Source organism: Leuciscus leuciscus (genome assembly GCF_965113295.1).
Source record: "Leuciscus leuciscus genome assembly, chromosome: 8".
Lineage (NCBI taxonomy): Eukaryota > Metazoa > Chordata > Actinopteri > Cypriniformes > Leuciscidae > Leuciscus > Leuciscus leuciscus.
In genome coordinates this window covers 13,562,250-13,584,736 of record NC_138732.1, presented here as the reverse complement: position 1 = coordinate 13,584,736, position 22,487 = coordinate 13,562,250, and the positions used below count along the sequence as shown (strand labels likewise).

General features: G+C 37.5%; 2 protein-coding genes across 3 annotated transcripts; both read left to right on the top strand.

Moving 5' to 3' along the window:
- The first annotated feature begins 2,008 nt into the window (after positions 1–2,008).
- Positions 2,009–9,157, top strand: LOC309504909 (uncharacterized protein). Of its 2 annotated transcripts, none has more exons than XM_082178204.1 (16): positions 2,009–2,347; positions 2,792–2,927; positions 3,013–3,090; positions 3,177–3,551; positions 3,711–3,806; positions 3,892–4,121; positions 4,293–4,471; positions 4,558–4,645; positions 4,839–5,186; positions 5,434–5,551; positions 5,836–5,927; positions 6,014–6,128; positions 6,266–6,355; positions 6,768–6,929; positions 8,502–8,681; positions 8,763–9,157. In XM_082178204.1, the coding sequence occupies exons 1-16, from the start codon at positions 2,285–2,287 to the stop codon at positions 8,963–8,965; spliced, it is 2,553 nt and encodes an 850-aa protein (XP_082034330.1). In that variant the 5' UTR covers positions 2,009–2,284; the 3' UTR covers positions 8,966–9,157. The 2 variants fall into 2 exon arrangements, with proteins under 2 accessions (XP_082034330.1, XP_082034331.1); XM_082178205.1 differs by having other exon boundaries at positions 2,010–2,347; positions 4,359–4,471; positions 8,763–9,156.
- A 6,178-nt stretch (positions 9,158–15,335) lies between these two features.
- LOC309504929 (uncharacterized protein) lies at positions 15,336–22,194 on the top strand. Its single transcript, XM_082178244.1, has 6 exons — positions 15,336–15,674; positions 16,619–17,272; positions 18,966–19,049; positions 19,233–19,303; positions 19,403–19,446; positions 21,813–22,194. The coding sequence occupies exons 1-6, from the start codon at positions 15,644–15,646 to the stop codon at positions 21,862–21,864; spliced, it is 936 nt and encodes a 311-aa protein (XP_082034370.1). The 5' UTR covers positions 15,336–15,643; the 3' UTR covers positions 21,865–22,194.
- Positions 22,195–22,487: the final 293 nt, after the last annotated feature.

Sequence of the window (22,487 nt, the reverse complement as noted above, 5' to 3'; positions counted from 1 at the left end):
CTTCATTTTCGAAACATTCGCACAGCAAGGCCACATAATACAAAACTGATATGTATATATCTATTTTTCGCCGTACGTCACTGGTTCTTTGAAAAATGATCTGAAATGCTTGTCTATAACTGTAGACTCTGTATTTAATCTACCTATGTTTATCTTTCCCTCTCTTTCTCTCTCCACTCTAGTAGTCTTATTGGGAAGGTGGGGACTTAATGAAGTGTGGATGATCGACTCCAGCACATTTATCATTGAATTTGACTCCAGTTCGTAGAGTCATGAATAATTTATTGTGTATGAAAGACACTTTAGAACCTTGCCAAGGGTTTACGTATATATATATTTATTTTTTCGTGTGATACATTCCTCCTTGAAGCTTTTCTGGAATTCAGATTAAGCCACCACAGTTGTGGTGCTTAGTGGCGACTCCATCTTCAGAGTGTTCTATATTTGCAAAGATTCCTGTTAATCAGCAATGGATTTCTCATGCAGGAAGGGGAGGGAATTGGCGGAGGTGTTGCCGAAAACATTCAAGGGTGCCTTGTCCACTTCTCCAAGTGAATTATGACCATAGGGAAGAAAATAAAGACTTTTGTCAAGAGTCACAGAAGGCATAAGACCCCTGCTATTCACCGAGCCACAGACCTGCACTTGACTGACCCTGAGGTTTATTTTGTTAGATTAGTGTGAAAAACATGTTCTGAATTCGTAAATTCAGCCTGAAAAGATGACAAAAGAATTTTCCAGAGTACCATTCAGAGCAACATAATATAAAAGCAAAATAACTGGGACAGGATGAGGGGGGACCTATAAATTCAGCTTCAAACTCGTAAACGTACATAATGGAAAACAACATAATACTTATTCACTAATTTGAAGAGACAGAGGCAAGTTGTCACAGGGACCTGCTGAATATTTGATCTTAAAGTGCCATCTTGTTTTGTGAAATTAATCCTCCACAAATGATCATCTTATATGTTTGCCATAGCTGTTTGGTGAATAAGTGAACACAATAAACTGTCCATATAGTGTTCCATGACCACTGTCCATGGTTCCGTAAGTAATGCTACTGGGGCATATTGTCACAGAAGGCAACTTGTGTTCAATTACTATTTTTTCCCCCCTCTTCTTTTTTGCCAGGACCTGCCTATAGAGAAACAGACAAGAATAAAGAAATAGATAAATGTTATAGACTAAACAGTGTCTCTCTGAATGTGTTTGGATGCTGTTAAATATGGCATGTTTCTATGCAACCCAGTCTCATATAAAAACGTACACTGACTACATTGGTCCAAAGTGCAAAACGTAGAGTGGTTACAATAACGGCCCTTGAATTGTATGACTGTTACATTTTTTTTGCCTATTCTTTTCCTATGGGCCTTGAATTGTATGACTGTTACATTTTCTTTTTCCTATTACTTTCCGTCCAAGTCACGTGACTTTCAAGATTCCGGCTGCGAAAACAAAAAACATGGCGGACATTTCTCTCATTTTTAGTGAAAATTATCATATTTTGAGTTAGATTCTGCATAAAAATAAGTTTTGATTACATTTCTAGCGAGAAATATATATTTTATTTTCATAATATTCACTCAGTGAATGTACATAACCCCTCGCTTGCTCGTTGTTGCGAATATTTTTCAGATCTTGCCAGAATAATGTGAAACTGTAACGTTTTGTTTGGTTGCTATGGACCCTGCTATCGTTGCCCTAGCGGCTCTCCTTGAATTGTATGACTGTTACATTTTTTTTTTTGCCTATTCTTTTCCTATGGGCCTTGAATTGTATGACTGTTACATTTTCCGTCCAAATCACGTGACTTTCAAGAATCCGGCTGCGAAAACAAAAAACATGGGGGACATTTCTCTAATTTCTTGTGAAAATTATCATATTTTGAGTTAGATTCTGCATAAAAATAAGTGTTGATTACATTTCTAGCCAGAAATATATATTTTATTTACATAATATTCCCTCAGTGAATGTATAAACCCTCGCTTGCTCGTTGTTGCGAATATTTTTCAGATCTTGCCAGAATAATGTGAAACTGTAACGTTTTGTTTGGCCCGAGATTTCGTCCGCTGTGTTTAACTAATTTTTAAATCTACCGCTGTGTGGTGCGCTCTGCTTTTATGGGTTTGGTCGCGTCATGGCCTCGTGGCCCCACGAAGACGAAGACGAAGAAGAAGAAGAAGAAGAAGAAGAAGAAGAAGAAGAAGAAGAAGCGACGGAAAATAAGCAGGAAAAGTTATAAATAAGGAGGAAAAGGAAGCATCTAAAATAACTTGAAAAAATGAATGACCTTGACCCCGAAGATGCCATATTCCTGGTCGATGCGTTCCTGGATGAGTGCAAGGTAAATAACATTATATAGCAAATTAACCTAAATAACATTATAAATGGAGGAAAATGCATACTAATTACAATGTCTAAGACCACAATCTGAGATATAGCAGGGAAGAAGTATTAAGGTGCAAAAAACACTACAAACAAAGTGCAATTATTATAGTAAGTTAACTGGTTTAATGTCTTTATTCAAATGCAAGCTATAGTGCTGAGCTTAGTTCACATGTTAGAGCCAGTTAGAGTATCATTCAATATGCTGTCAAAACGTTTCACTTTCCTTTTTTTTTATGTATAAAGGTTTTTCTAGATCTGTCAGTACAGGACCACAACTGTTAGACTGATTTTTTTTCAATTTAATATTATAACATTGGTTTTATAATGAGATGTTTGTAGGTGGCAATAACTTTTATTCTTTTTTTTAACTGTTTATTCTGTGGCTAAATTGTTTATTTAGGTGGATCAGCATGGACACACTGAGAGTGGATCAAAACAATCCACAAAGATTGTTTGGCTTGATGAGGACAAAGACGGACAACCTCATCCAAAAAGATGTAGAGCTGGGGAGAAACGAAAGCGCAATTCAGCTACTGGTTGGTATTTTGTATGTTTTTTTTATCATTAGTTGCATTCATTATTCATTGAGCAAGTTTTAAATGGATATTCATATTTTTGCAGTTTCTTCAGCAAGCGCTACTACGCCCTCCTGTGATCCTTCTACTAGTACAACTGACACTGTCACCATAGAAAATTTTGGTATTTCTCCCTTATTACTTGTTTTCTCATTTGTGATGTGATAATTGCCCAGATTTTCCATTGCTGCCTTCAATTTTCATTTTCAGACTCCCTCATTCAAGACGTCAGAGACCTCTTGGGAAGTGGAGGTGCTGAAAAACCTCTCCCATCACACTGGAGAAACAGGCAAACTTCCTCCCTGGAGAATTGGACCGTAATGAGGCCCTTCATGGTCAACAATATGTTGTCATCAGAGAAGCCCAAGGAGGGAGTTTGCCATCACTGTGGACACAAGGCTGCAGTAGTGATGTGTAGGGACTGCTTACCTCGATCACTCTACTGCACAGCCTGTGACCTTTCCACACATGAGGCCCTGGTGCTTCATAACAGAGCATCCATGGTGGAGGGGTTCTTCAGACACCTGCCACCATCCACTTTTGTTCAGCAGCATGAGGGAGGGAAATTCTCCTATCATGAAAAAGGTAGTTTTTAAGTCTAAGATTATATAGGCTGTTTTACATTTTACACACACCCTGGTTTACTCCAACAAACATGCTGGATGAAGTTTTGTTTGATAGAAACAACCACATTGAGTTTTTGGTTTCATTTACTCTAATATGTAAACTAATTCTAATTTTTAGATTGCATGTTACCGATTGTTACTCCCTGCTGTGACTGCTCCACTGGTAAAACAAGTTTTTCCAAGGGAAAGCCAGTCATTTTAATTGGAATGAATGGTAAGGTTTATTTATTTATTTATTCATATTGTGTTTTTTTGTTTCTTGTGAACAAGAGATAATTTAATAATCTCTGAAATTTCAGGAAGGTACAACCTCTTCCTTCCATCAGTGAACTGCTCCTGTGGAAAAACCTTGCCAGTGACCATAAGCGATCTGGTTGAAAGTGGTTACTGGCCAGCCACTGTCAATTTTGAGACCTTATATATGGTGGACTTGTTCACCACGTATGAGGATCTAAAAATCACTGCGCCAGGGATGTCGAGACAAGCTTTTGTCAGCATGCTCGAGTGTCGCACAAAACTCTTTGGGCGAGTGAGTGGACTCATCATTTAAGTTGTCTTGTTTGGATCACCTTTAAATAAATAATTCATTGTTAGGACTTCTTCTTACAATCCCTAAAGTTTCAGCACATATTTCTTGACAGATCTGAAGGCAACCTTCAAAACATTTACTTACTGTTTTGTTTTTCACTTTTGCTCTCAGAGTGGTAAGATATGTGGGGACACATTGCAGAGGGCCTTCCTTGAATGGGCCTATGCCAAATTCGAGGTTGACAAGCTCTCTCAGGTCCAGCATTTTCAGTGTCCTGCATGCACACCCTCCATGCTGGCAGTGTCAGTGGATGGGAATCGCAAATTGTACCGTTTTAAAAGCCAACCAGGGTGTGTAACATTCATGTACAACAAAATGCTAGTGAGCCACAAATGACTTTTATAAATTTAACCCAAATCTGTATATTTCTTTCAAGACCTGATGGGTTCTTCGATGGAGTATTTTTGGCGAATGATGCTGAGGTGTCCTCCTTTGTTGACCACATCCATGGAACAACTGGACATGTAAGATACATTTTTTGTGTAACAACACAGTTTAAAATTTTTATGAATGCTTGCCTTTTTTTTTTATGTAATCATTATTTGGTTTAAGTAAATGAGTGGCATTACTGCTTCAAATACCAAAATACCATGATGTACAGCTTATTTTGTAAAATGTAACTGTGTAAATGTCTGTATTTGCCCTCATCTGTTTTAGAATCCAGGGAAAGGGAGATGTGGTTTGGGTCAGTGGACCGCAGCACGAGAGTCCGCCAACAAGTCTGCAAACAAACTAGACGAGGAAGGTGTTGAAGTTGCTGTCTGCCGTCATGGGGTTTTGCTGAAGGCACTGAATATGTTCCGAGGAGAAATATTTGCATACCCATTATATCTCCAGAAACAGCTAGCTTCACAGACTGTCCAGTTTTTTTGCTCTGATGTGGTCTGCAAATATTGGCCATATCTGCAGAGAGTTGTGGACCACTGTCCAGAGATGAAGGACTTGCTGAATATGCGCCCATTTCTCTCCATCATGCATGCAAAAGCGCATTCCTGGATGTGTGAGGTAATAATGACGCTCAATGGTGTTTTAAGCCCCAAATGGCTCCTTCCAGATAGCTAACCCTAACCTCAACTCTAAACCTAACCATCCCCTTGCTGCCTGGAAAGCCCCGTTGGGGGCTTAAAACACCGATGTCCAATAATGACAATTAGATGTATTTCTTACCATTTTTACCACACATTATGACTGTCTGTCCTCTGCCTCTACGTGTTGTTTTCTAAGTGATAACATTCATGTAAATTTGTTACAGTTAAAATGGGGGGGGCGCAATCAAGAAGGAGCTGGAACAACAATCGGGGAGGAGGTTGAACAGGTTAATAGCTTCCTCTCCCGAGCAGCCATTTGTTCCAAGTACATGTCAAAAGCCGGTAAGATTTTTCATGTAGTTGTCCAAATTGAGACCAAGAGGTTTTAACACTGATCCTTGGCCTTTGCATTTTAGAGTTCCATGCTGCTCCCTTAGAAAACAACTGTCTAGTCAGCACTTTTACACTGATCAGGATTTTCTTTATAATAATTTAACTTCTGATTAAGTGTATGATTATTTCCAGGTTTATGTGACAATATTAGAGAATTATCAATGTAGTATCTGACCTTTGGTCCTCATTTTGAATGAATTACCTAAATTACTGCACATACATTGTGTGTCAAGTTCGTACAGACATGCTAACAATCCAGGCAAGTGGCTGGAACAAGCGAAAGGCAGAAAACCTTGACCGGACACTGGCCAAAAGATACGTCAAGGTACTAACTAGGCAAATATGTATAATAACATTTTTTTTTTTAAATGTGTCTTAGCATTTGTTAACACATATATTTATTTTGGACAGACTGTACAAAAGATTGCAGAGGCAACAAAGGACCTGGAGAACCTCACCGCAGAGTTATCTCTACAGCAAGACACAGTCCAGCAGTGGGTGTCTGATGTTCAGCAGTGGACCTCAGGTAGTTTGAAAAAAAAAATGATTTGATGGCATATTTTAAAGAATCGTTGTCTCTGCTCTTGTACAGGGGATCTGAAAATAGACTGATTGTAAATTGAAATGGGCATTAATTCATTTGTTTGTTGTTGTTGTCCAAAGGTGCAACAATCCAAAATGACCTGCAGAGGACCATCGAGGGGCTATATTTGGGCATCAAACAGCGAAAATTTCAGCTGTATCGTCAGTCTGGTGAGAGCAGAAAAGTCCACTTGTAATGCAGATTTGTAAAAAAAAAAATCAATTCAGTAATGATTTATACATAGTAAAAATAGCAATGCCATTTATATAAAAAACATCTTTTGACTGTCAAAATCATAACAAGGTTGAGTGCAATATCCAAATTTTTCCAATATGTCTGTCCTGACATACCAATTTTGTCCTTTATTTAAAAATAATATGATTGTTTAAAAAAGATTCAATTTTTTTTTTAAAAATCCACAATTTTTCAAATGATAATGAAACTTGTGATGCAAAAATTATCACACAACTTCTTTCACAATAATCATAACACATACATGCATATTGTGAAGTCTTATTTTGTATAGTGTTGTTGTGTAGTCATCGTGTGAATGCATACTCGTTTTTGTGTTTTTCATTGTAGGTGGGAATAAGCGAAGGCATCAACTGAGAAAAAAGATTGCTGTTGAGAAGAAAGCCTTGGAAGTTGCCATCAATGACCACAATGCTTCTGTGGGGGAAGTTGAAAAACTGCCTCCTCCCAATGAACTACTGGCTGTGGATAACTACTCTTGGCCATGGGAATGTAAGTACTTCCTATGAAATTGTAATGGATTTTCGCTAAATCTGACTATCCAAAATAAAAATGTTGCGTCTACAATCAACACTGAATAAATAAAACTGTTGCATCTACAATCGACACAGAGCGTCCACAATCGACTAAGGCTGTCACTTTTTATTCGATATTCGAATATACATTCGGACATGACGTGAAATATCCGAAACCGAACTATTAATAAACTATCCGGCTTTTAAAGTGACGTGTAATAGCGCATTTTTACAGTCTATAATTAGTAATTCCATCCTTCCTCACTGCCGTGCGCGCGCTGCCCGGTTTGTAGCGGTCTCTGTGTCTCACATGCACGCTCCCTCTAGATTCCGGGAGATTTGAACCAGAGAAAGTCTAATGAAGGGCTTTGTTTGAAGTCATTTGTGTGCTTCAGGAGGCTGTTATCAATATGAGGGAGATATTCCCGGTCCCGGAACTGGTATTAGACCGACTGGGTTGACACTACAGCATGATAAATCGAGGGTGTGGGCGTGTGAAACCAATCCAATGCGTGAGATTTTAGCTCTGGAGATAATGCACAGAACGGCCAGCCTGAGCAGACATGCAATTACAACCCAAACTCATTTAAAAAGTAGTGTTGACAAATATTTTGGGTTCTACACCGAACGAAGATGGTAAAGTAACCGTTAAAGATAAGGTGTGTGTGTGTGCCGCGTGTGCGTGCACGTGCGCCAGACACATGTGTGAGAGCTCCGAACATTCTCCACAATATTAAGATCCAAACAATATTAAGGAAATAAGCAAGGCTCATAGATATTCGAATATAATCGGATACATTGCTTGATATCCGATATCTGTTCGAATGAGATTTTTCTCAAAAGTGACAGCACTACAATCGACACTAAATAACTTTTATACTCCAGCTCTCGCGTTTTCAGTCATCAACTAGCCGAGTCTAATAACCTAACCTAACTTTTTTTTTGCGCAGCATATATAATGAATGAGACAGACTTCAGTAAATGTCCATCAGAGGGTTTATTCAAAACGGACGGGAGTCTCTCAAGCAATACTCTCTCGATTCTCTCCACATATAAAAATACAACAGGATATAGGATAAAGCCAGACACATCAAAATAGAATCATTGTAACTATCATGTCACGCTCTATCAATACGATTGGTTAATTTGTTTAAAGCAAGCCCCCCCCCTTTGTTAGTGACATCAGCAAAATATAAAAAACATTGTAAGGGGTTAATATTTCAGTCAATCATTTCACAATACAGTCAAAATAAACAGAACATTGAGTCCATTTTTAATGTTCCAATTGACCAAGGTTACATTGAGCCAAAAGTGTTAGAAGATTAGATCATATCGAAAGTTTGTCTGGTGGCCACATCCTAAATAAAAGGAAGTAAAAGTTATTCTGTTTTATTGTTAGACCTGGAATGGAAAGTTAGTCACCATCAGACATAAAAAGGAAAGTGTAATAAAATGTTTATCATACATTAGTAGTACAGCATGCAAAATATCTTCTGTCCCAATATTTTTATAGGAGGTTGTAAGATAACAATGATGTAATGTATTGCAGGTCATGGTGATATGGAGCGGAAAAAAAATGTTTTTGACAAGGTAATGATGCTGACTAGACTAAAAGAAGAAGAAGTTATTGTGGTTCGCGAAGTCAAGCAGCACATGGAGTACATGAGCAATGTTGCTGGACTGATTGAAGACTTTACATTTCAGCTCACTGAAGACACTGATGGGAAATGTAAGAACAATAAATATTTTGTATTTTTTCTCCGATTTGCTTCTCTGGTAACCATTGGCTTTTTTCCCCCCACATTCTCAGGCAGTACAGAGGGCTTAATGGAGAAAGGACGTGAGGGACTACTGTGTGTTTTGAAGAGAAGATTGTGTGAAGTTGAAGCACAGCTGGCTACAGCACGCACAACATACAAAAGTATTCTTGGACTGCAAACATTGTCCTTACATGACTTCTCTGAAGAGGAAGACTTGGAATATACTTCCTCAACTGATGAGGAACTGGAGTAGAGTAGTTATTAGGGAAAAGACGTGTATGACTCTAAGAAGATGTTCTCAGATTAACTCAAATGTCAGTGCTCTAATAACTTGTATGTGAAACCTGTATATACTGTACCTACTGTAGTTTAACATTTTCCCTCTCTCACACACCACACACACACACACACACACACACACACACACACACACACACACACACACACACACACACACACACACACACACACACACACACACACACACACACACACGTTATTCTTTATTATTTTCACCCAGTAAAGAAACTGCTGTTTCAACTATAGTCATGTCTCTTTTGTTTGATTTATGAATATTTTAATTTAAGTCAGTTTTCCTGTTGTATCCAATGAGTGTAAGTTTTTCCTTTCAAGTCAGTCTTTAGTAAGTATTAAGCCCATATTGTAAGGCAGGGATCATCAGCCAGAACTTTGCTCGGCAGACACTATCAGGGCCAGACGCTCTTGTAAAATTAAAATGAATATTGTATAAGTAATGTATTATTATTTCATATATTAATAATATTTCATATATCAAAATGTATGTTATTTTTTTTTTGTCTTTGTCAGTGTTAACTCATTTTACATGTACAATAGCAACCCACTAGGGTGAAAATTATATTTTACAATTCATTTTTATGTTTTATTTTTAATTAATGTCGATATTTTAGGCTTCATATTCATTTGGCTGTCAACTGCTGACGTGAGCAGTCATGTGACTCTCGTCGGTAAAACAAAAACGCGGATTATGTGTAAAATTAATATCTCTTGTCTTTAAGATATTTGTGTTTTATACCGCAGTTTTATAAAAATAAATGTGTGTTTTGTTTTCACATTATTGATAGCGGAAGTGGCAACACCCGTAACTATGGAGATGAGGACACTCAGCTTTGCGTCACGTGAGCAGAGGAGTGAGCGCGCTGGTCTCCTGTTTAAGTTAAAATATCGGCATTAAACAAATATTTTTGACTCCTCTTATCATAGATCATATACATGTAGTATAATTATTTACTAGACAGTGTGTGATATTTGATATATTGGGTAGATATATGTTTTCACAACCCTAAAACGGAAGAACTACAACTGGGGTGCTGATGTCAACACAAGTACTGAAGAGGGGTCTAGGGAGTTGTAGTTTTTTTAAAAAAAAACAGGGTTTTCCCTATTGGAAGTTGTAAATACTTAATTGGTGGCTTTCTATGGGTCGGAGGGGATAACAAACACATTTTTGGCATCAGACTTTAAATATTGTCTTGTTCAATGGGTGATTTCTTTATTTTTACACCATTGCCCCCCCCCCCCCCCCCTTGGTGACTATGACCCAGTATACACAACTTATAACCCATGTCAACACCTTTCTATAACAGGTGGTTTCATATCTGTAACCCTTTTTCTCCCATAATTATAAGCCTTCAAATATGCCCTAATGTCAAGGTTCAAATGTCAATATCTCAAAGTAGGAATAACATAAAACCTTCAAATTAGTATATCTTACTCTGCAGGGCAAGACCTTTCCAGTGATGTATTTTGTTTAGCTCTTTGTCAAAGTTTTATGTATTTTTTTCCAATTTTGGACATGTGCAATGTGCCCTAACAGGCTTAGGCTCATAGAGCACTTTGAAGGCCGTGTGTTTCTTTATTGGAGGGTTTATGCCAGGATTCACCTAACACAGTCATTCAAATCATTTATATCTGCCACAGCAAATAGGCTACATAATACATCTAATGTTATAGCCTAGATTTTAGAAGACAAAAAAGTGTGTGCAGTGCTTTATTGGATGGCATGGTTAAGCAGTATTTAAGGAGTCTGAGACCTTTTTGGATGGCATAACCTCTATAGCCAGGCACCCTGCTGGAAATATCCTACAATGAATTAATCTTATTTTACAATCACAGATTATAATATGCCTACAGATACAGTGGTCTTTGGGTTCAGTTTACGGTAGACAGTAGGGGTGGAATGGTACAGTCACAGTTTGGTTCATACCTCGGTTCAAGCATCAGGGTTTGGTACAAGTTCGGTACAATGGAGGAAAAAGCAAAACAAAAATGCAGAAGACTCAGGTTTTACTACGAGAGGAAAATAAATGTCTTAGGCATTGTATTTTTTTAATAAACAAGTTATATAAATTAAAGGCATTGAACCTATTTATTTGTAGTGCAGTGACAAGTTTTATATAATTTGTTTATTAACTTGTTTATATAGCACATTTAATTGCAACGTTGTAGCCCAAAGTGCTTCACATTATACTACAACAGTAAGACATTAATAAAAGCAAATAAGTGACCACACATTCTTAGAAATATGGGGTCAATGAAGAAAGAATTAAAATAATGAAAACAAGATAAATTAATTTACAAATTAAATGAATAGAAAGACAAAAAGACCTTGATATTGGGTATACCTGCGTGAATCTAAAATTAATTTGTTATATTTCAGATCAATATATTTTTCATTCAAATTTTAATTAACACTAACTTTATCTGAATTATAGGCTAAATAATTTATTTCTGTATTAAATAATAATACCATTAAAAACACATTTGATTTTCTTTTTTAATCAATTTAGTATGTGTAAAAATAAACAGAATTGAAAACTAATGCACAATGTTGTTTCATTGCATTGAGTGTAGGCTACACAAATATAAGTAGGCCTAGGCCTAAACACTTTGAAGCTTGAATGATGTCCTGTTATAAACACAATTGTGTTTGTGTGTGTGTGTGTGTGTGTGTGTGTGTGTGTGTGTGTGTGTGTGTGTGTGTGCGCGCAACGTAGCTGCGATGTCGCTAATTGACACGTGGGTTGCCTTATCAGAGGCACCGAGGTCAGCAGAAGTGAATGAGGGGTTCATACTGTACGACATCCTCGAAAGGTAGGTATTGAATACACGTAGCCTAACTTACTGATATCAACATGCTAACTGAACCTGAATAATAAAGTTAAGCCATCATTCGTTTATTATATATCACCATGAATTTATGTGTCCAATGACATACGGGTTTATTCAGCATTAGGCTAGCACCCAGAGCCGCCTTAACCTAATGTTAGGCCCCGGGGCTGAGAGGTTTTGTAGGCCCCCCATCCCCTCAATTTAAAGAGTCTCATTTTAAAAAAGTGCAATAGCCTATCTAGGTAATCTACATCACAAAATGCATTAGTTTCTTTCGAGACCTACAACAGTGATTTTTTAAAATATTGTTTTTCATTTTAATATTGTTATTAAAATATCACTGAGCACATAAACACAAGACACTTTATTTAACAACCACACACAGCAACTAAATTTCAACTTTATGCAAATGAGAAGCGATTTTCGCGAGAGACGACCAATAGGAAAGAAGCCTTTCAGTGGAGCTCAGCTCCCGTCACCGTCTCGAGTGCAGTGCAGGCAAGACAGAAGAGTTCAAGGGCGATTTCACTGTTTTATATGATTTGACTGTAACTAACCACAAACATGGATATAATAAAATGATGCATGGAAAAGAAACTGTCGACAGTCTCAGTGAGTTTAATTCATACATTTATAGTTCGAGTGTTGTAGTTTTATGATGCAAGTTTAGCACTGCTGCAGTTCATTTTACAGTGCATTATGTTGACTATTAGGGACAAGAAAATGTATTAGCCTATTTGTCAAATTCGGATGACGTTTTAGTAATTGATGACAGTATGAGTGAGTTTAATTTGTAGATTGATCGATCGTTAATCTAGTAAATGATTTAATCCCTGAACACTGCTGTGTGGTAATATAAAAACACTCTCCCAACAGCATACTGTTTCTTTTGAGCCTAATTCCTAGTCAAATTAAAATGATATAGTTGTATAATATCACTTGTGGTGGTGTTTTGTATAGATGTGGCCAGACGAGCAGTCTCATTCGCGCCGCGGGACCTCTAGACGCGCGTAAACGCGTCTTTACAACACTGAAATCACTCGCGCCAGACGCTCTATTCGCGTTTGGTGTGAACGCACCTTAACAATAACATTAGAGTGACAGCACTACCAGTGGCGGATTTAGCAAATCGGGGGCCCAAGGCGAAGGTAGGCTATGGGCCCCTCCCCATCCAATCTTTAAAAGAGAACGAAAAAAAGATGTACCGACTGAATGGTGGATAGGCAGGTAAAGCTAATCTACGGGGAAGTAAAGGTTAGAGAGGAGAAAAAAACGTCCCCTTTAAACCCAGCTACACTTCTTTACTCCTAAACAGAAACATGTTACAATGTTTACATGGTACAATTTCTGGTAAGCTCTGTTTTTTTTTTGTTTTTTTTTGCTTGACAAATTTCACCATTTCGATTCAATTCTTGTGATTTGATTCAATATTGACTCATTTGGATAAATATTAGGTAACGTTTCACAAGATATGCGTTACTTTTTCTCAAGAAAAAAAAGCCCTATCAGATGGTATAATTTAAGGTTAAAATAAGTAATATAGTAGCCTACACATATTTAGCCAAATACTCTCTATAGTATATATATATATATATAATATAATACTCTCTTTTTTTTTTAGCCAATTAAATGGCTTTCCTGAGGTAAATGTTATGTGACGATTGTTCTCCAGCTGTTTTACCTCTTTCCGCGGTTGAAAAACACTTATTGATCGATATTATGAATGAGGATTATACATTTCGGTAAGTTATACTGTATCGTTATAGGAATCTGTCACGTCACATTAAAACGGCAAAACGGTATTTATTGTTTGAATTTCGTAATAGAATTGACAGAATCTGAGAGCTGAGATTTTTTTCAATATCATGATTCATAAGTAAAATGCTCAGTTTTGTCTGTCGATCTCCGTGTCCTCTTTGCTTCATGATTTTTCTGTGCGTTGGACGTTGTTGTTCCTGATCTGTATCTTACAGTAGCCGTAAAAAAGTTTGTCATCTTTGGCAGTTCCCAAATACTTATCAGCGTCTTTTCACTTTTTTTCTTTTATTTGAGCCGCTTGGGTAACTTCGAAACTTTACATTTTCGCGTTTAGACCTATTTTTTTACAGTCTATATGGTTCAGACTCGTCTTGCTCTGTTTGTGTATTTCCCAATCCTCCTGTTACTGCGTGTTGTTTATCGTTCGCGCCGCGCACCTTTACGGACTTTTTGCTTTCCTCCCGCTTCCTCCTTTTTTCAGCACCACTTGGGTAGCTAGCTTCACTTCATTTTTACTCTGTCAATCACTTCTTTTTCTCCGTCAGTTTTTTGGCACAGCCTTGTCACTTTCGCAGATGCGCAGTTGGTGAGATAATGGAATAGTCCAATGTAGTGAGGCGGGGGGCCCCCTCCTATCTGCGACACTAATGATTTGATGCCATTTTTCGCAAATGGAGTTTTAGAAATATATAATTAAAAAAAATAAAATAAATAAGCATTTAATAGGGCATTTTGGGGGCCCCAAGTTAGCTCGGGGCCCAAGGCAATTGCCGACCTTTGCCTAATGGTAAAGTCCGCCCCTGAGCACTACCAACGCCCACAAGCGACTAGCGACATACAGCGACAAAATCTGACAAGTTAAAACAAAATGACCTTTTCAGCTCATCATGAACCTGAACATGGGAGGCCCCTGAACTTGGGAGGCCCCTGGGCTTCAGCCCAGGTAAGCCCGTGCATTAAGGCGGCCTTGCTAGCACCACATTTAACGTTAGCTGCAGTTGGCAGCAATGTGCTAACCGATGTCAGAATGATATAGCCTAAATTGAAATATTTATTGATTCCAAAAACACGTCACTTCAGCAGAATCAAAATGAGATAGGAGCTAGGCTACATTAAGAAAAGTGGTAAAATAAACAGAAATCAACTTGGAGCTATGAAGTAACGTTATGGGTTGTTGTATAGAATCTGCAGTAGGGACTAAAAGTTTTTAGCCGGATAATTTCATACGTCTATTAGCCTATTAATGGCCCGCGGTAAATCGCACTCCACCACCACAAACTCATACTACAAATCCCACAATGCACTGCAACAGCTGACACAATCGCGGGCCAGGCCGCTCAAGGGCAGAAATAATTTAAACGCAAAATAAACTATATCTAAATAAAGATATCTCATGCTGTATTGCGTTTGAAAATATGAAACACACATGAATTGTTGATGTCTGACACTACTGATAATTCTGAAGTTGCCCAAATTACAAACATTTGTAATACAACACTTAATGCAGTTCCTTTGTCACTTTGGTTATTAAATGTGGATTGTTTTATATTCTAGTTTTAAGATGCCACGAGGCTCAACAATAACCACCTGCGTGAGCTGCAAAGCAGCTATTGGTGTGGCCACCAAGACCTGCAAATATTGCCAGTCTGTACAGCCACGAAAGCAAAGACTTGCAAAAAAACTTTTAAAATTTGAGGCCAGAAAAGAGACGTGGTTGAAAAACCAAAACAAAAACCAAACCACGTCTCATGTGCTTGACGAGGCATCTGTCTTGGTATGTGTATAACGTCTGTAGTTATTATATTTACATAATTACAGCCCACAATGTTTCAGACATTTATAATTGCTTATATTTCTGTATTATCTAATAAATCTTTATTTTCAGGTCGAAAAGTTAAACACATTAGGCTACAAGGCCATCGTCTTCATTGGGAAAAAACCAAAGAAACAGAAAACCTGGTCTGCCCAAGTCCTCCAGCCAAAATGGGAACTGTCAGACAATTCAAAAAAATGCCTGGACAGGATGAAGGCTCTTTATGAACTCTTACTGAATGGTAAGTGTATGCGATTATATATATGTGGCACAGACACAGCAATTACAGTTGTATAGCTATTCACCTATTGCTTCATCAAGTTTGGTCTTATCCAAGTTTGCTTTATCCAATAGGTGTTTATTTTAGAGCTGCGACAACTAATGGATATTTGAGATTATTAATAAATTATACAATTAGTCACCAACAAATTTTTTTGATAATTGTTTAATACAAAAATTATCTGCTTTCAGAGTCATATATATATATATATATATATATATATATATATACACACACACAAAGTGCTATGCATAAGTTTAGGCACCCATGCTAAAGTTGACTAAAAAGAAGAATAAAAAATCATCTTTTGGAAATTGATCTTAATGCCTTAATTTAAAAAAAAAATGAAGAAAAACATAACTTTCCATAACATCATCTCTCAATGCAAATCAATCCAGCTATTAGGCTAACTGAAATAAAACCATGCCAGTCTCTAGGTATGGTGAAGGCTATGTGATGATGTGGGGCGATTTTAATTCCAAAGGCCAAGGGAACTTTATCAGGATGCAGACTATCCTGGATCCATGAAATAACTGGCCTTCAAAAATAAAAATCTGCCTGTCTTTATTGGAATTTAACTTAGGGGTGTCCAAACTTATGCACCCTGTACTTTAAGGAAGAACATTTATTTATTTACAATATATTATTTAATCACAAAGAAAATTGGTGTCCTTATAGGTTGGATTTTTCTGATTTTTTTTTTTTTAAATTGAGGCATTAAGATGATTTTTTATTCCTCTTTTTTGTCAACTTTAGCATGGGTGCCTAAACGTATGCATAGCACTGTACATATATTATAAGTACATATTTTATATATTTGACTCTGGGAAACACTGGTCAGCATTTTTTTAACAGTTTCTGATGCTTTATGGACTTAAATAATTTTCTCTTTTTGTACCATTGAGGTTTTACTAACCAGCAGTCCACCACCAGTCCTCCTGTCCAGTCTACCGCCAGTCCTCCTCCCATCCAATCTACCGCCAGTCCTCCCATCCAATCCACCACCAGTCCTCCCATCCAATCTACCGCCAGTCCTCCTGTCCAGTCTACCGCCAGTCCTCCTCCCATCCAATCTACCACCAGTCCTCCCATCCAATCCACCACCAGTCCTCCTCCCATCCAGTCTACCGCCACTCCCCCTGTCCAGTCCACCGCCAGTCCTCCCATCCAATCCACCACCAGTCCTCCTCCCATCCAATCCACCACCAGTCCTCCTCCCATCCAATCTACAGCCAGTCCTCCCATCCAGTCCACCGCCAGTCCTCCCATCCAATCCACCACCAGTCCTCCTCCCATCCAGTCCACCACCAGTCCTCCCATCCAATCCACCACCAGTCCTCCTCCCATCCAGTCCACCACCAGTCCTCCCATCCAATCCACCACCAGTCCTCCTCCCATCCAGTCCACCACCAGTCCTCCCATCCAATCCACCACCAGTCCTCCTCCCATCCAGTCCACCACCAGTCCTCCCATCCAATCCACCACCAGTCCTCCTCCCATCCAGTCTACAGCCAGTCCTCCCATCCTACCCATCACAGAACCACCTCAGCAGAAACGCAGTAAGTTCTGGTATTTTCAAATAGCACATAAATCATGATTCAATTGCTAGTCGTGTTTTTTTTTTTTCATGTTGTTTAATCATGGTATAAATGATAACCATGTTAAACATTTAATCTGTTTCTTTTTCTCAAACTGAAATGATAGGCCTTTATCACAGTGTTCGTGTCGTCACTTACAGCGGCGAATAGTAGCGTAAACCGACTCACGGTCTAGTCTTTAGCAATGACGGCGAGCACAGCGAGGAACTGTGCTTGCCACCATTTCTACAGACTAGACCGGAAATCGGTTTACACTACTATTCTCCATTGGAAGTGATGACACGCGCACTGCGATAAAGGCCTATACTCTAAATGAAGAAATGTATTAAAATAAAAAGTCATAATACAAGTGACTGATTAGTGTGAGGGGACTTCTGAGGTGTTATACCAATAACTACTGTAATATGTAGATCTGGATAACTTGCCTTTCAAATATTACTAAAGTGAAATATAATGTTTCATTATGGAGTGCACTGTTGCACATCCAAAGTCTGCTGTAGGTGTTGGGGTCCTTATTTGTATAGAATTCACTTTAGTCTACTGTGTAGATGTGGACAAGCTACATGGATTCAAAATACATCAAAATACATGGCTGTAACAATTCACAGCCTATGCTAGATTCTGTTAATAAATGATAATCAACTCAAAATAATATGATGTAACTTAGCAAGCTTTCATATTCTGTGGCGATTTCTGTCATCATAATCTCAGTTTGTTTATATGTGTTTATATACATTCATAAATTAGGCCCTTGATGATCATACAAACCCCTATTCCAGTGAAGTTCCTATATTTAATGAATATACAATGAAGACAAGATGTTTAATGTTCAAACTGAAAAGCTTTATTGTTTGTTTGCAAAGATTCACTCATTTTGAATGTCATGGGGCATGGGTTTGCCATGGGCACTAACACACCCCCATGGCTTTTGAACTTAGCACTGATAACAATCTGGGAGGTCATTTTCCTCTTTATCCCAAGGAACACGAGGTACATGATTTCCAAAAACGTTTAAATGTGGACTGCACACGTAGCACTTGTAGTAGTGACAAACAGTTAACTGACAATTGTTTTCCAAGGTGTTCCTGAGCCAACGTTAAAATGTTTTAAAATGTTTTTAGTAGTGATTCCCACCATCAAATAGCATCCCCAGATGACTCAGTCATTAACAACAAAGGATGACTTGCTTGTGAATGAATTGCATAGATGCCCATTTTATGCCCAATCATGACACTCACGTGTTTCCAATGAACCTGTTCACCTGTGGAATGTGTCAAACATTCTCAGTACTATATGTTCCAAACATTCAAACAACAGATTAGTTGTCCTGTCTTTGTAAAGTTTTCAGATTAAAATAGGTTTAAATGATTCATAAATCGTTGTATTATGTTTTTATTTTTGTTTTACAGTTGACCCAGCTTAATTGGAATTGGGGTTTGTAAAACCCATTATATCAAATTGACAGAATATTGACAGAATCTTACTTAGTAAATCAATCTGTGACACCCTGTTCCCTGTGAATTGAAGCATTATCGATTACAATCTATATATTTCCAAATGTAATGTGTACAGTATACATTTGTTATTGGAATAAAGGTACTGTGTTAAACCAGTATTCATTGTAATAACAGATACATTTCCTTCATCTCAACAGAAATCTCTGCAAACAAAAAAAGGAAGGTGAAGGACAAGGAAGAAACTACAGGGAAGAAACTGAGGGGGAAAAAATCAGCCAAAGGTTTTTAAGCTTTCCTAGATTTACATTTTACCATTTCAAATCAGACTTCAAATACAGTGATTATTTTGCCTTAGCCATTTATATTTAAGTCATAAAATATATCATGTGTTGCCTGTCAAAATAGTTTTTTAATACATTGATGATGTATGAGGTCAAACTGATGTACTTTTTTTGCTCTTTCAGAATGTAACCATGGGATCCAAGAAGGGACTTTTTACCCAGTTAAGAGGGTGATCCGCTGCAAAATGCAGAAGGTTAGTTTTTACAATAATTAAAAGTCTTAGATGTACTCAGTGGAATTGCAGCACCCCAACTGAAAACCCCTTAACCTCCCAACTTTGATGTTTTTTCAGGGGATCCAAAAGAAGTTGGTAGAATGGGAGCCCTGTTCACTCTGGTATGTACAATCAGTGTTGGGCAAGTTACTTAAAAAATGTAATACATTATAGATTACTAGTTACAGTCATCTGAGAGTAATTAGTTATATTACAATATTACTGTCTCTGAATTGTAATGTGTTACACTACTTTTGCATTACTTTTGAGTTACTTACACCAAAATAACCACAGAAGTATGACTTGGCATTCTAAAATGCTAAAATTTTAATTTATTGCAGCTCATTATACATCTAGTAGGATAATGTGGGGCAATGTGGAATAGCATTATGACTGTGTAGGCCCCTAAGGCTACTAACAACTTAATATAATAGACACAGTGAAGGCTTATGTCACAAAGCAAAAAGTAACAATCACAGAATCAGAAAAGGAGGGAAAGGATCAAAGTCTGGTAAATCTTGAGTCACTAAAAAGAATCGTTCAAAATGAATGAATCGTTCACAAACAACTGCACATCAAAACTGCACATCACTAGCTGTTTTACCACATTAACGTATCAGCGTGGCTTGTAAACTTAACGTTAATAACAGCAGTCTTTATGACAACGTTAGCTTACCTTGTCATTTCGGGTGTTGATGGGGATTTTGCCGACAAGCTTTATAAAAGCCGGAGATTCCACTGTTGATAGAGGCAGCATGTCTTCAACAATATACTCTGCCACGAGTCTCTTCACCTCTTGGGGTTTAAGCATGGCAGTCTGAGAGAAACATAATTTCTGTTGCTTTGTCTTGCTCTCATCCCCGTCATTTTTTCTCTTCTCTGCGCCAGCTCTCTCGGTTAGCTTAGTGTTACCGTGGCACCTGTCCAGGTGTTTCTTTAAGTTACTGGTGCTATTTTTCGAAGTAGAGAGTTCCCTCGGTGTCGCACACACACATAGATTGCACTTGACTATAATATTCTTATCTTTCTCTTTGATGAACTGAAAATAATGGGAGAATGTCCACCTTGCAAATGTAGACTCTGTCTCAGCCATCCTAACCATAGAATTCCAGCAACAGAAAGAACGTCAGATTTTGTTCTTCGCTGGTGCCACTGCCAAAATGTTTCTCGGTAGTGGTGAATTCTTAAAAAAAAAAAAAAATCACCTAACTTCCTGTTAAAAAGCATTGTAACGCGCGTTACTGAGATTGTAACGGGTATAATATTACCGAATTTTTATTTGTAATGTGTTATATTACTGTGTTACAGCAAAATGGAATACATTACTGTAATTGCGTTACTTTTGTAACGCGTTACTCCCAACACTGTGTACAATACCAATAAAGTAATGACCTTGGCTTGTATTTGTGGGCAGCTGTGGCTCAGTGCGTCAATGTGTCCTTGGGCAAGACACTAAAACCACCAGTCTGTCATTAGGTGTATTAATATGTGGGAATCCAGTCTTCAAAGCCTGTCTGCAAACAGTGCTGTATGAATGTGTGTGTAGTGGTAGTGATACACATTGTAAAAGTGTTTTGAGTGATCCCAGAAAGTATAAAAGCGCTATATAAGTGCAAGTCCATTTAACATCCATAATTGCATCAGGCACTTGACTGAACGGGTTGTATTTGGGATAGCCATTTATATGTGGCTTGCCTTTAATTTATTTTGTGCAAAGCTCTTGCTCAAATCTAAATTAGATATTTGTGCATGTAAGTATGAGATTCACTGGATGGATTAATTGTTTAGAGTAAAAAATAAATGATTTGCCGCATGCTGCCTTAAGTTTAAACATACACGCTAAGCAGCGCAAGGGAACAGAGATCTACTGCGCAAAGCAACTACCTGAGACTGAGCTTCATTTATCAAAATGTACTATCACATCAGCCCCGTAAAGAGGGCAGACAATTGTTGGCACTGAGCTTTTAGTTAAAGTTCTACAGTGTTTGTGTATTTTATCAGTGATGTGGTGCTTAAGGCAGATAAACCTGACTGCCATAATGGATAGACATATGTTGGACATAATCACTCATTTATTCTGAGCAAGGATTTCATTTTTCTTTAGATTGAATTTTGATTAGCTGTTGACATTGGGATGCTAAAGTAACACACATTGGTTAAAGGCATTTACAAAATACAAAATCCTTTCATGAACACATTTTCAAGACTATTATTGTGGAGCAAATTGCAGAGGTCTTTTGTAATGGATAGCTTTTGAGCAGAGGTATATGAATTTAAATAAATGTTTACACCGTAGGTAATGCATATTCAAACCTTAACCAAAATATTACCATATTTACTGTTATCAGGTTACTGTAAGTTTATAAACCTACTGAATGAAGGGGTGGCTTGTGGTTCCTTATTGCCCTGAACCTTATCATGTTTGTTTTGAATTGAATTCATTGTTGATGTAAAGATCTAAATTAATAACAATCTCTTTTTATTACAGTGGGAAAACTTGGCCGGCACAGTGGGTGACAGAGGACAACACCATTAATTAAATAAATAAATGTTCAATCCCATTGTTTTGTTATAATATAATATGTATATGTATGTTCACTATGTTGTTATGCAGTCTATATTAAAAAATGTAGAAGCCTGAAAGACTCCCAGTTTGTAGCAAACCAGAGAACACGTGCTGTGTTTGCAAAGGCTTGACAGATCATCTGTCAGATAGATAGATAGATAGATAGATAGATAGATAGATATTGCATACTTACAACAATATAAATTCGGTAACACTACAATAAGGTTCATTAGTTAACTACATTAGTTAACATTAACTAATAATGAACTGCACTTACAGCATTTATTCATCTTTGTTAAGGTTAATTTCAACATTTACTAATACTTTATACAAATATTGTTAACATGAGTTAATGCACTGTGAACTAACATGAACAAACAATGAACAGCTGTATTTCTATTTACTAACATTAACAAAGATGAATAAATACTGTAACAAATGTATTGTTCATTGTTAGTTCGTGTTAGTTAATACATTTACTAATGTTTAATAAATTAACCATATTGTAAAGTGTTTGCAGAACAAAACTTGATCATATCCCAGAAATAAGCAGACACGTGGTGGCAGAACTGAGTATGTCATTGTCATTTGTGAAAC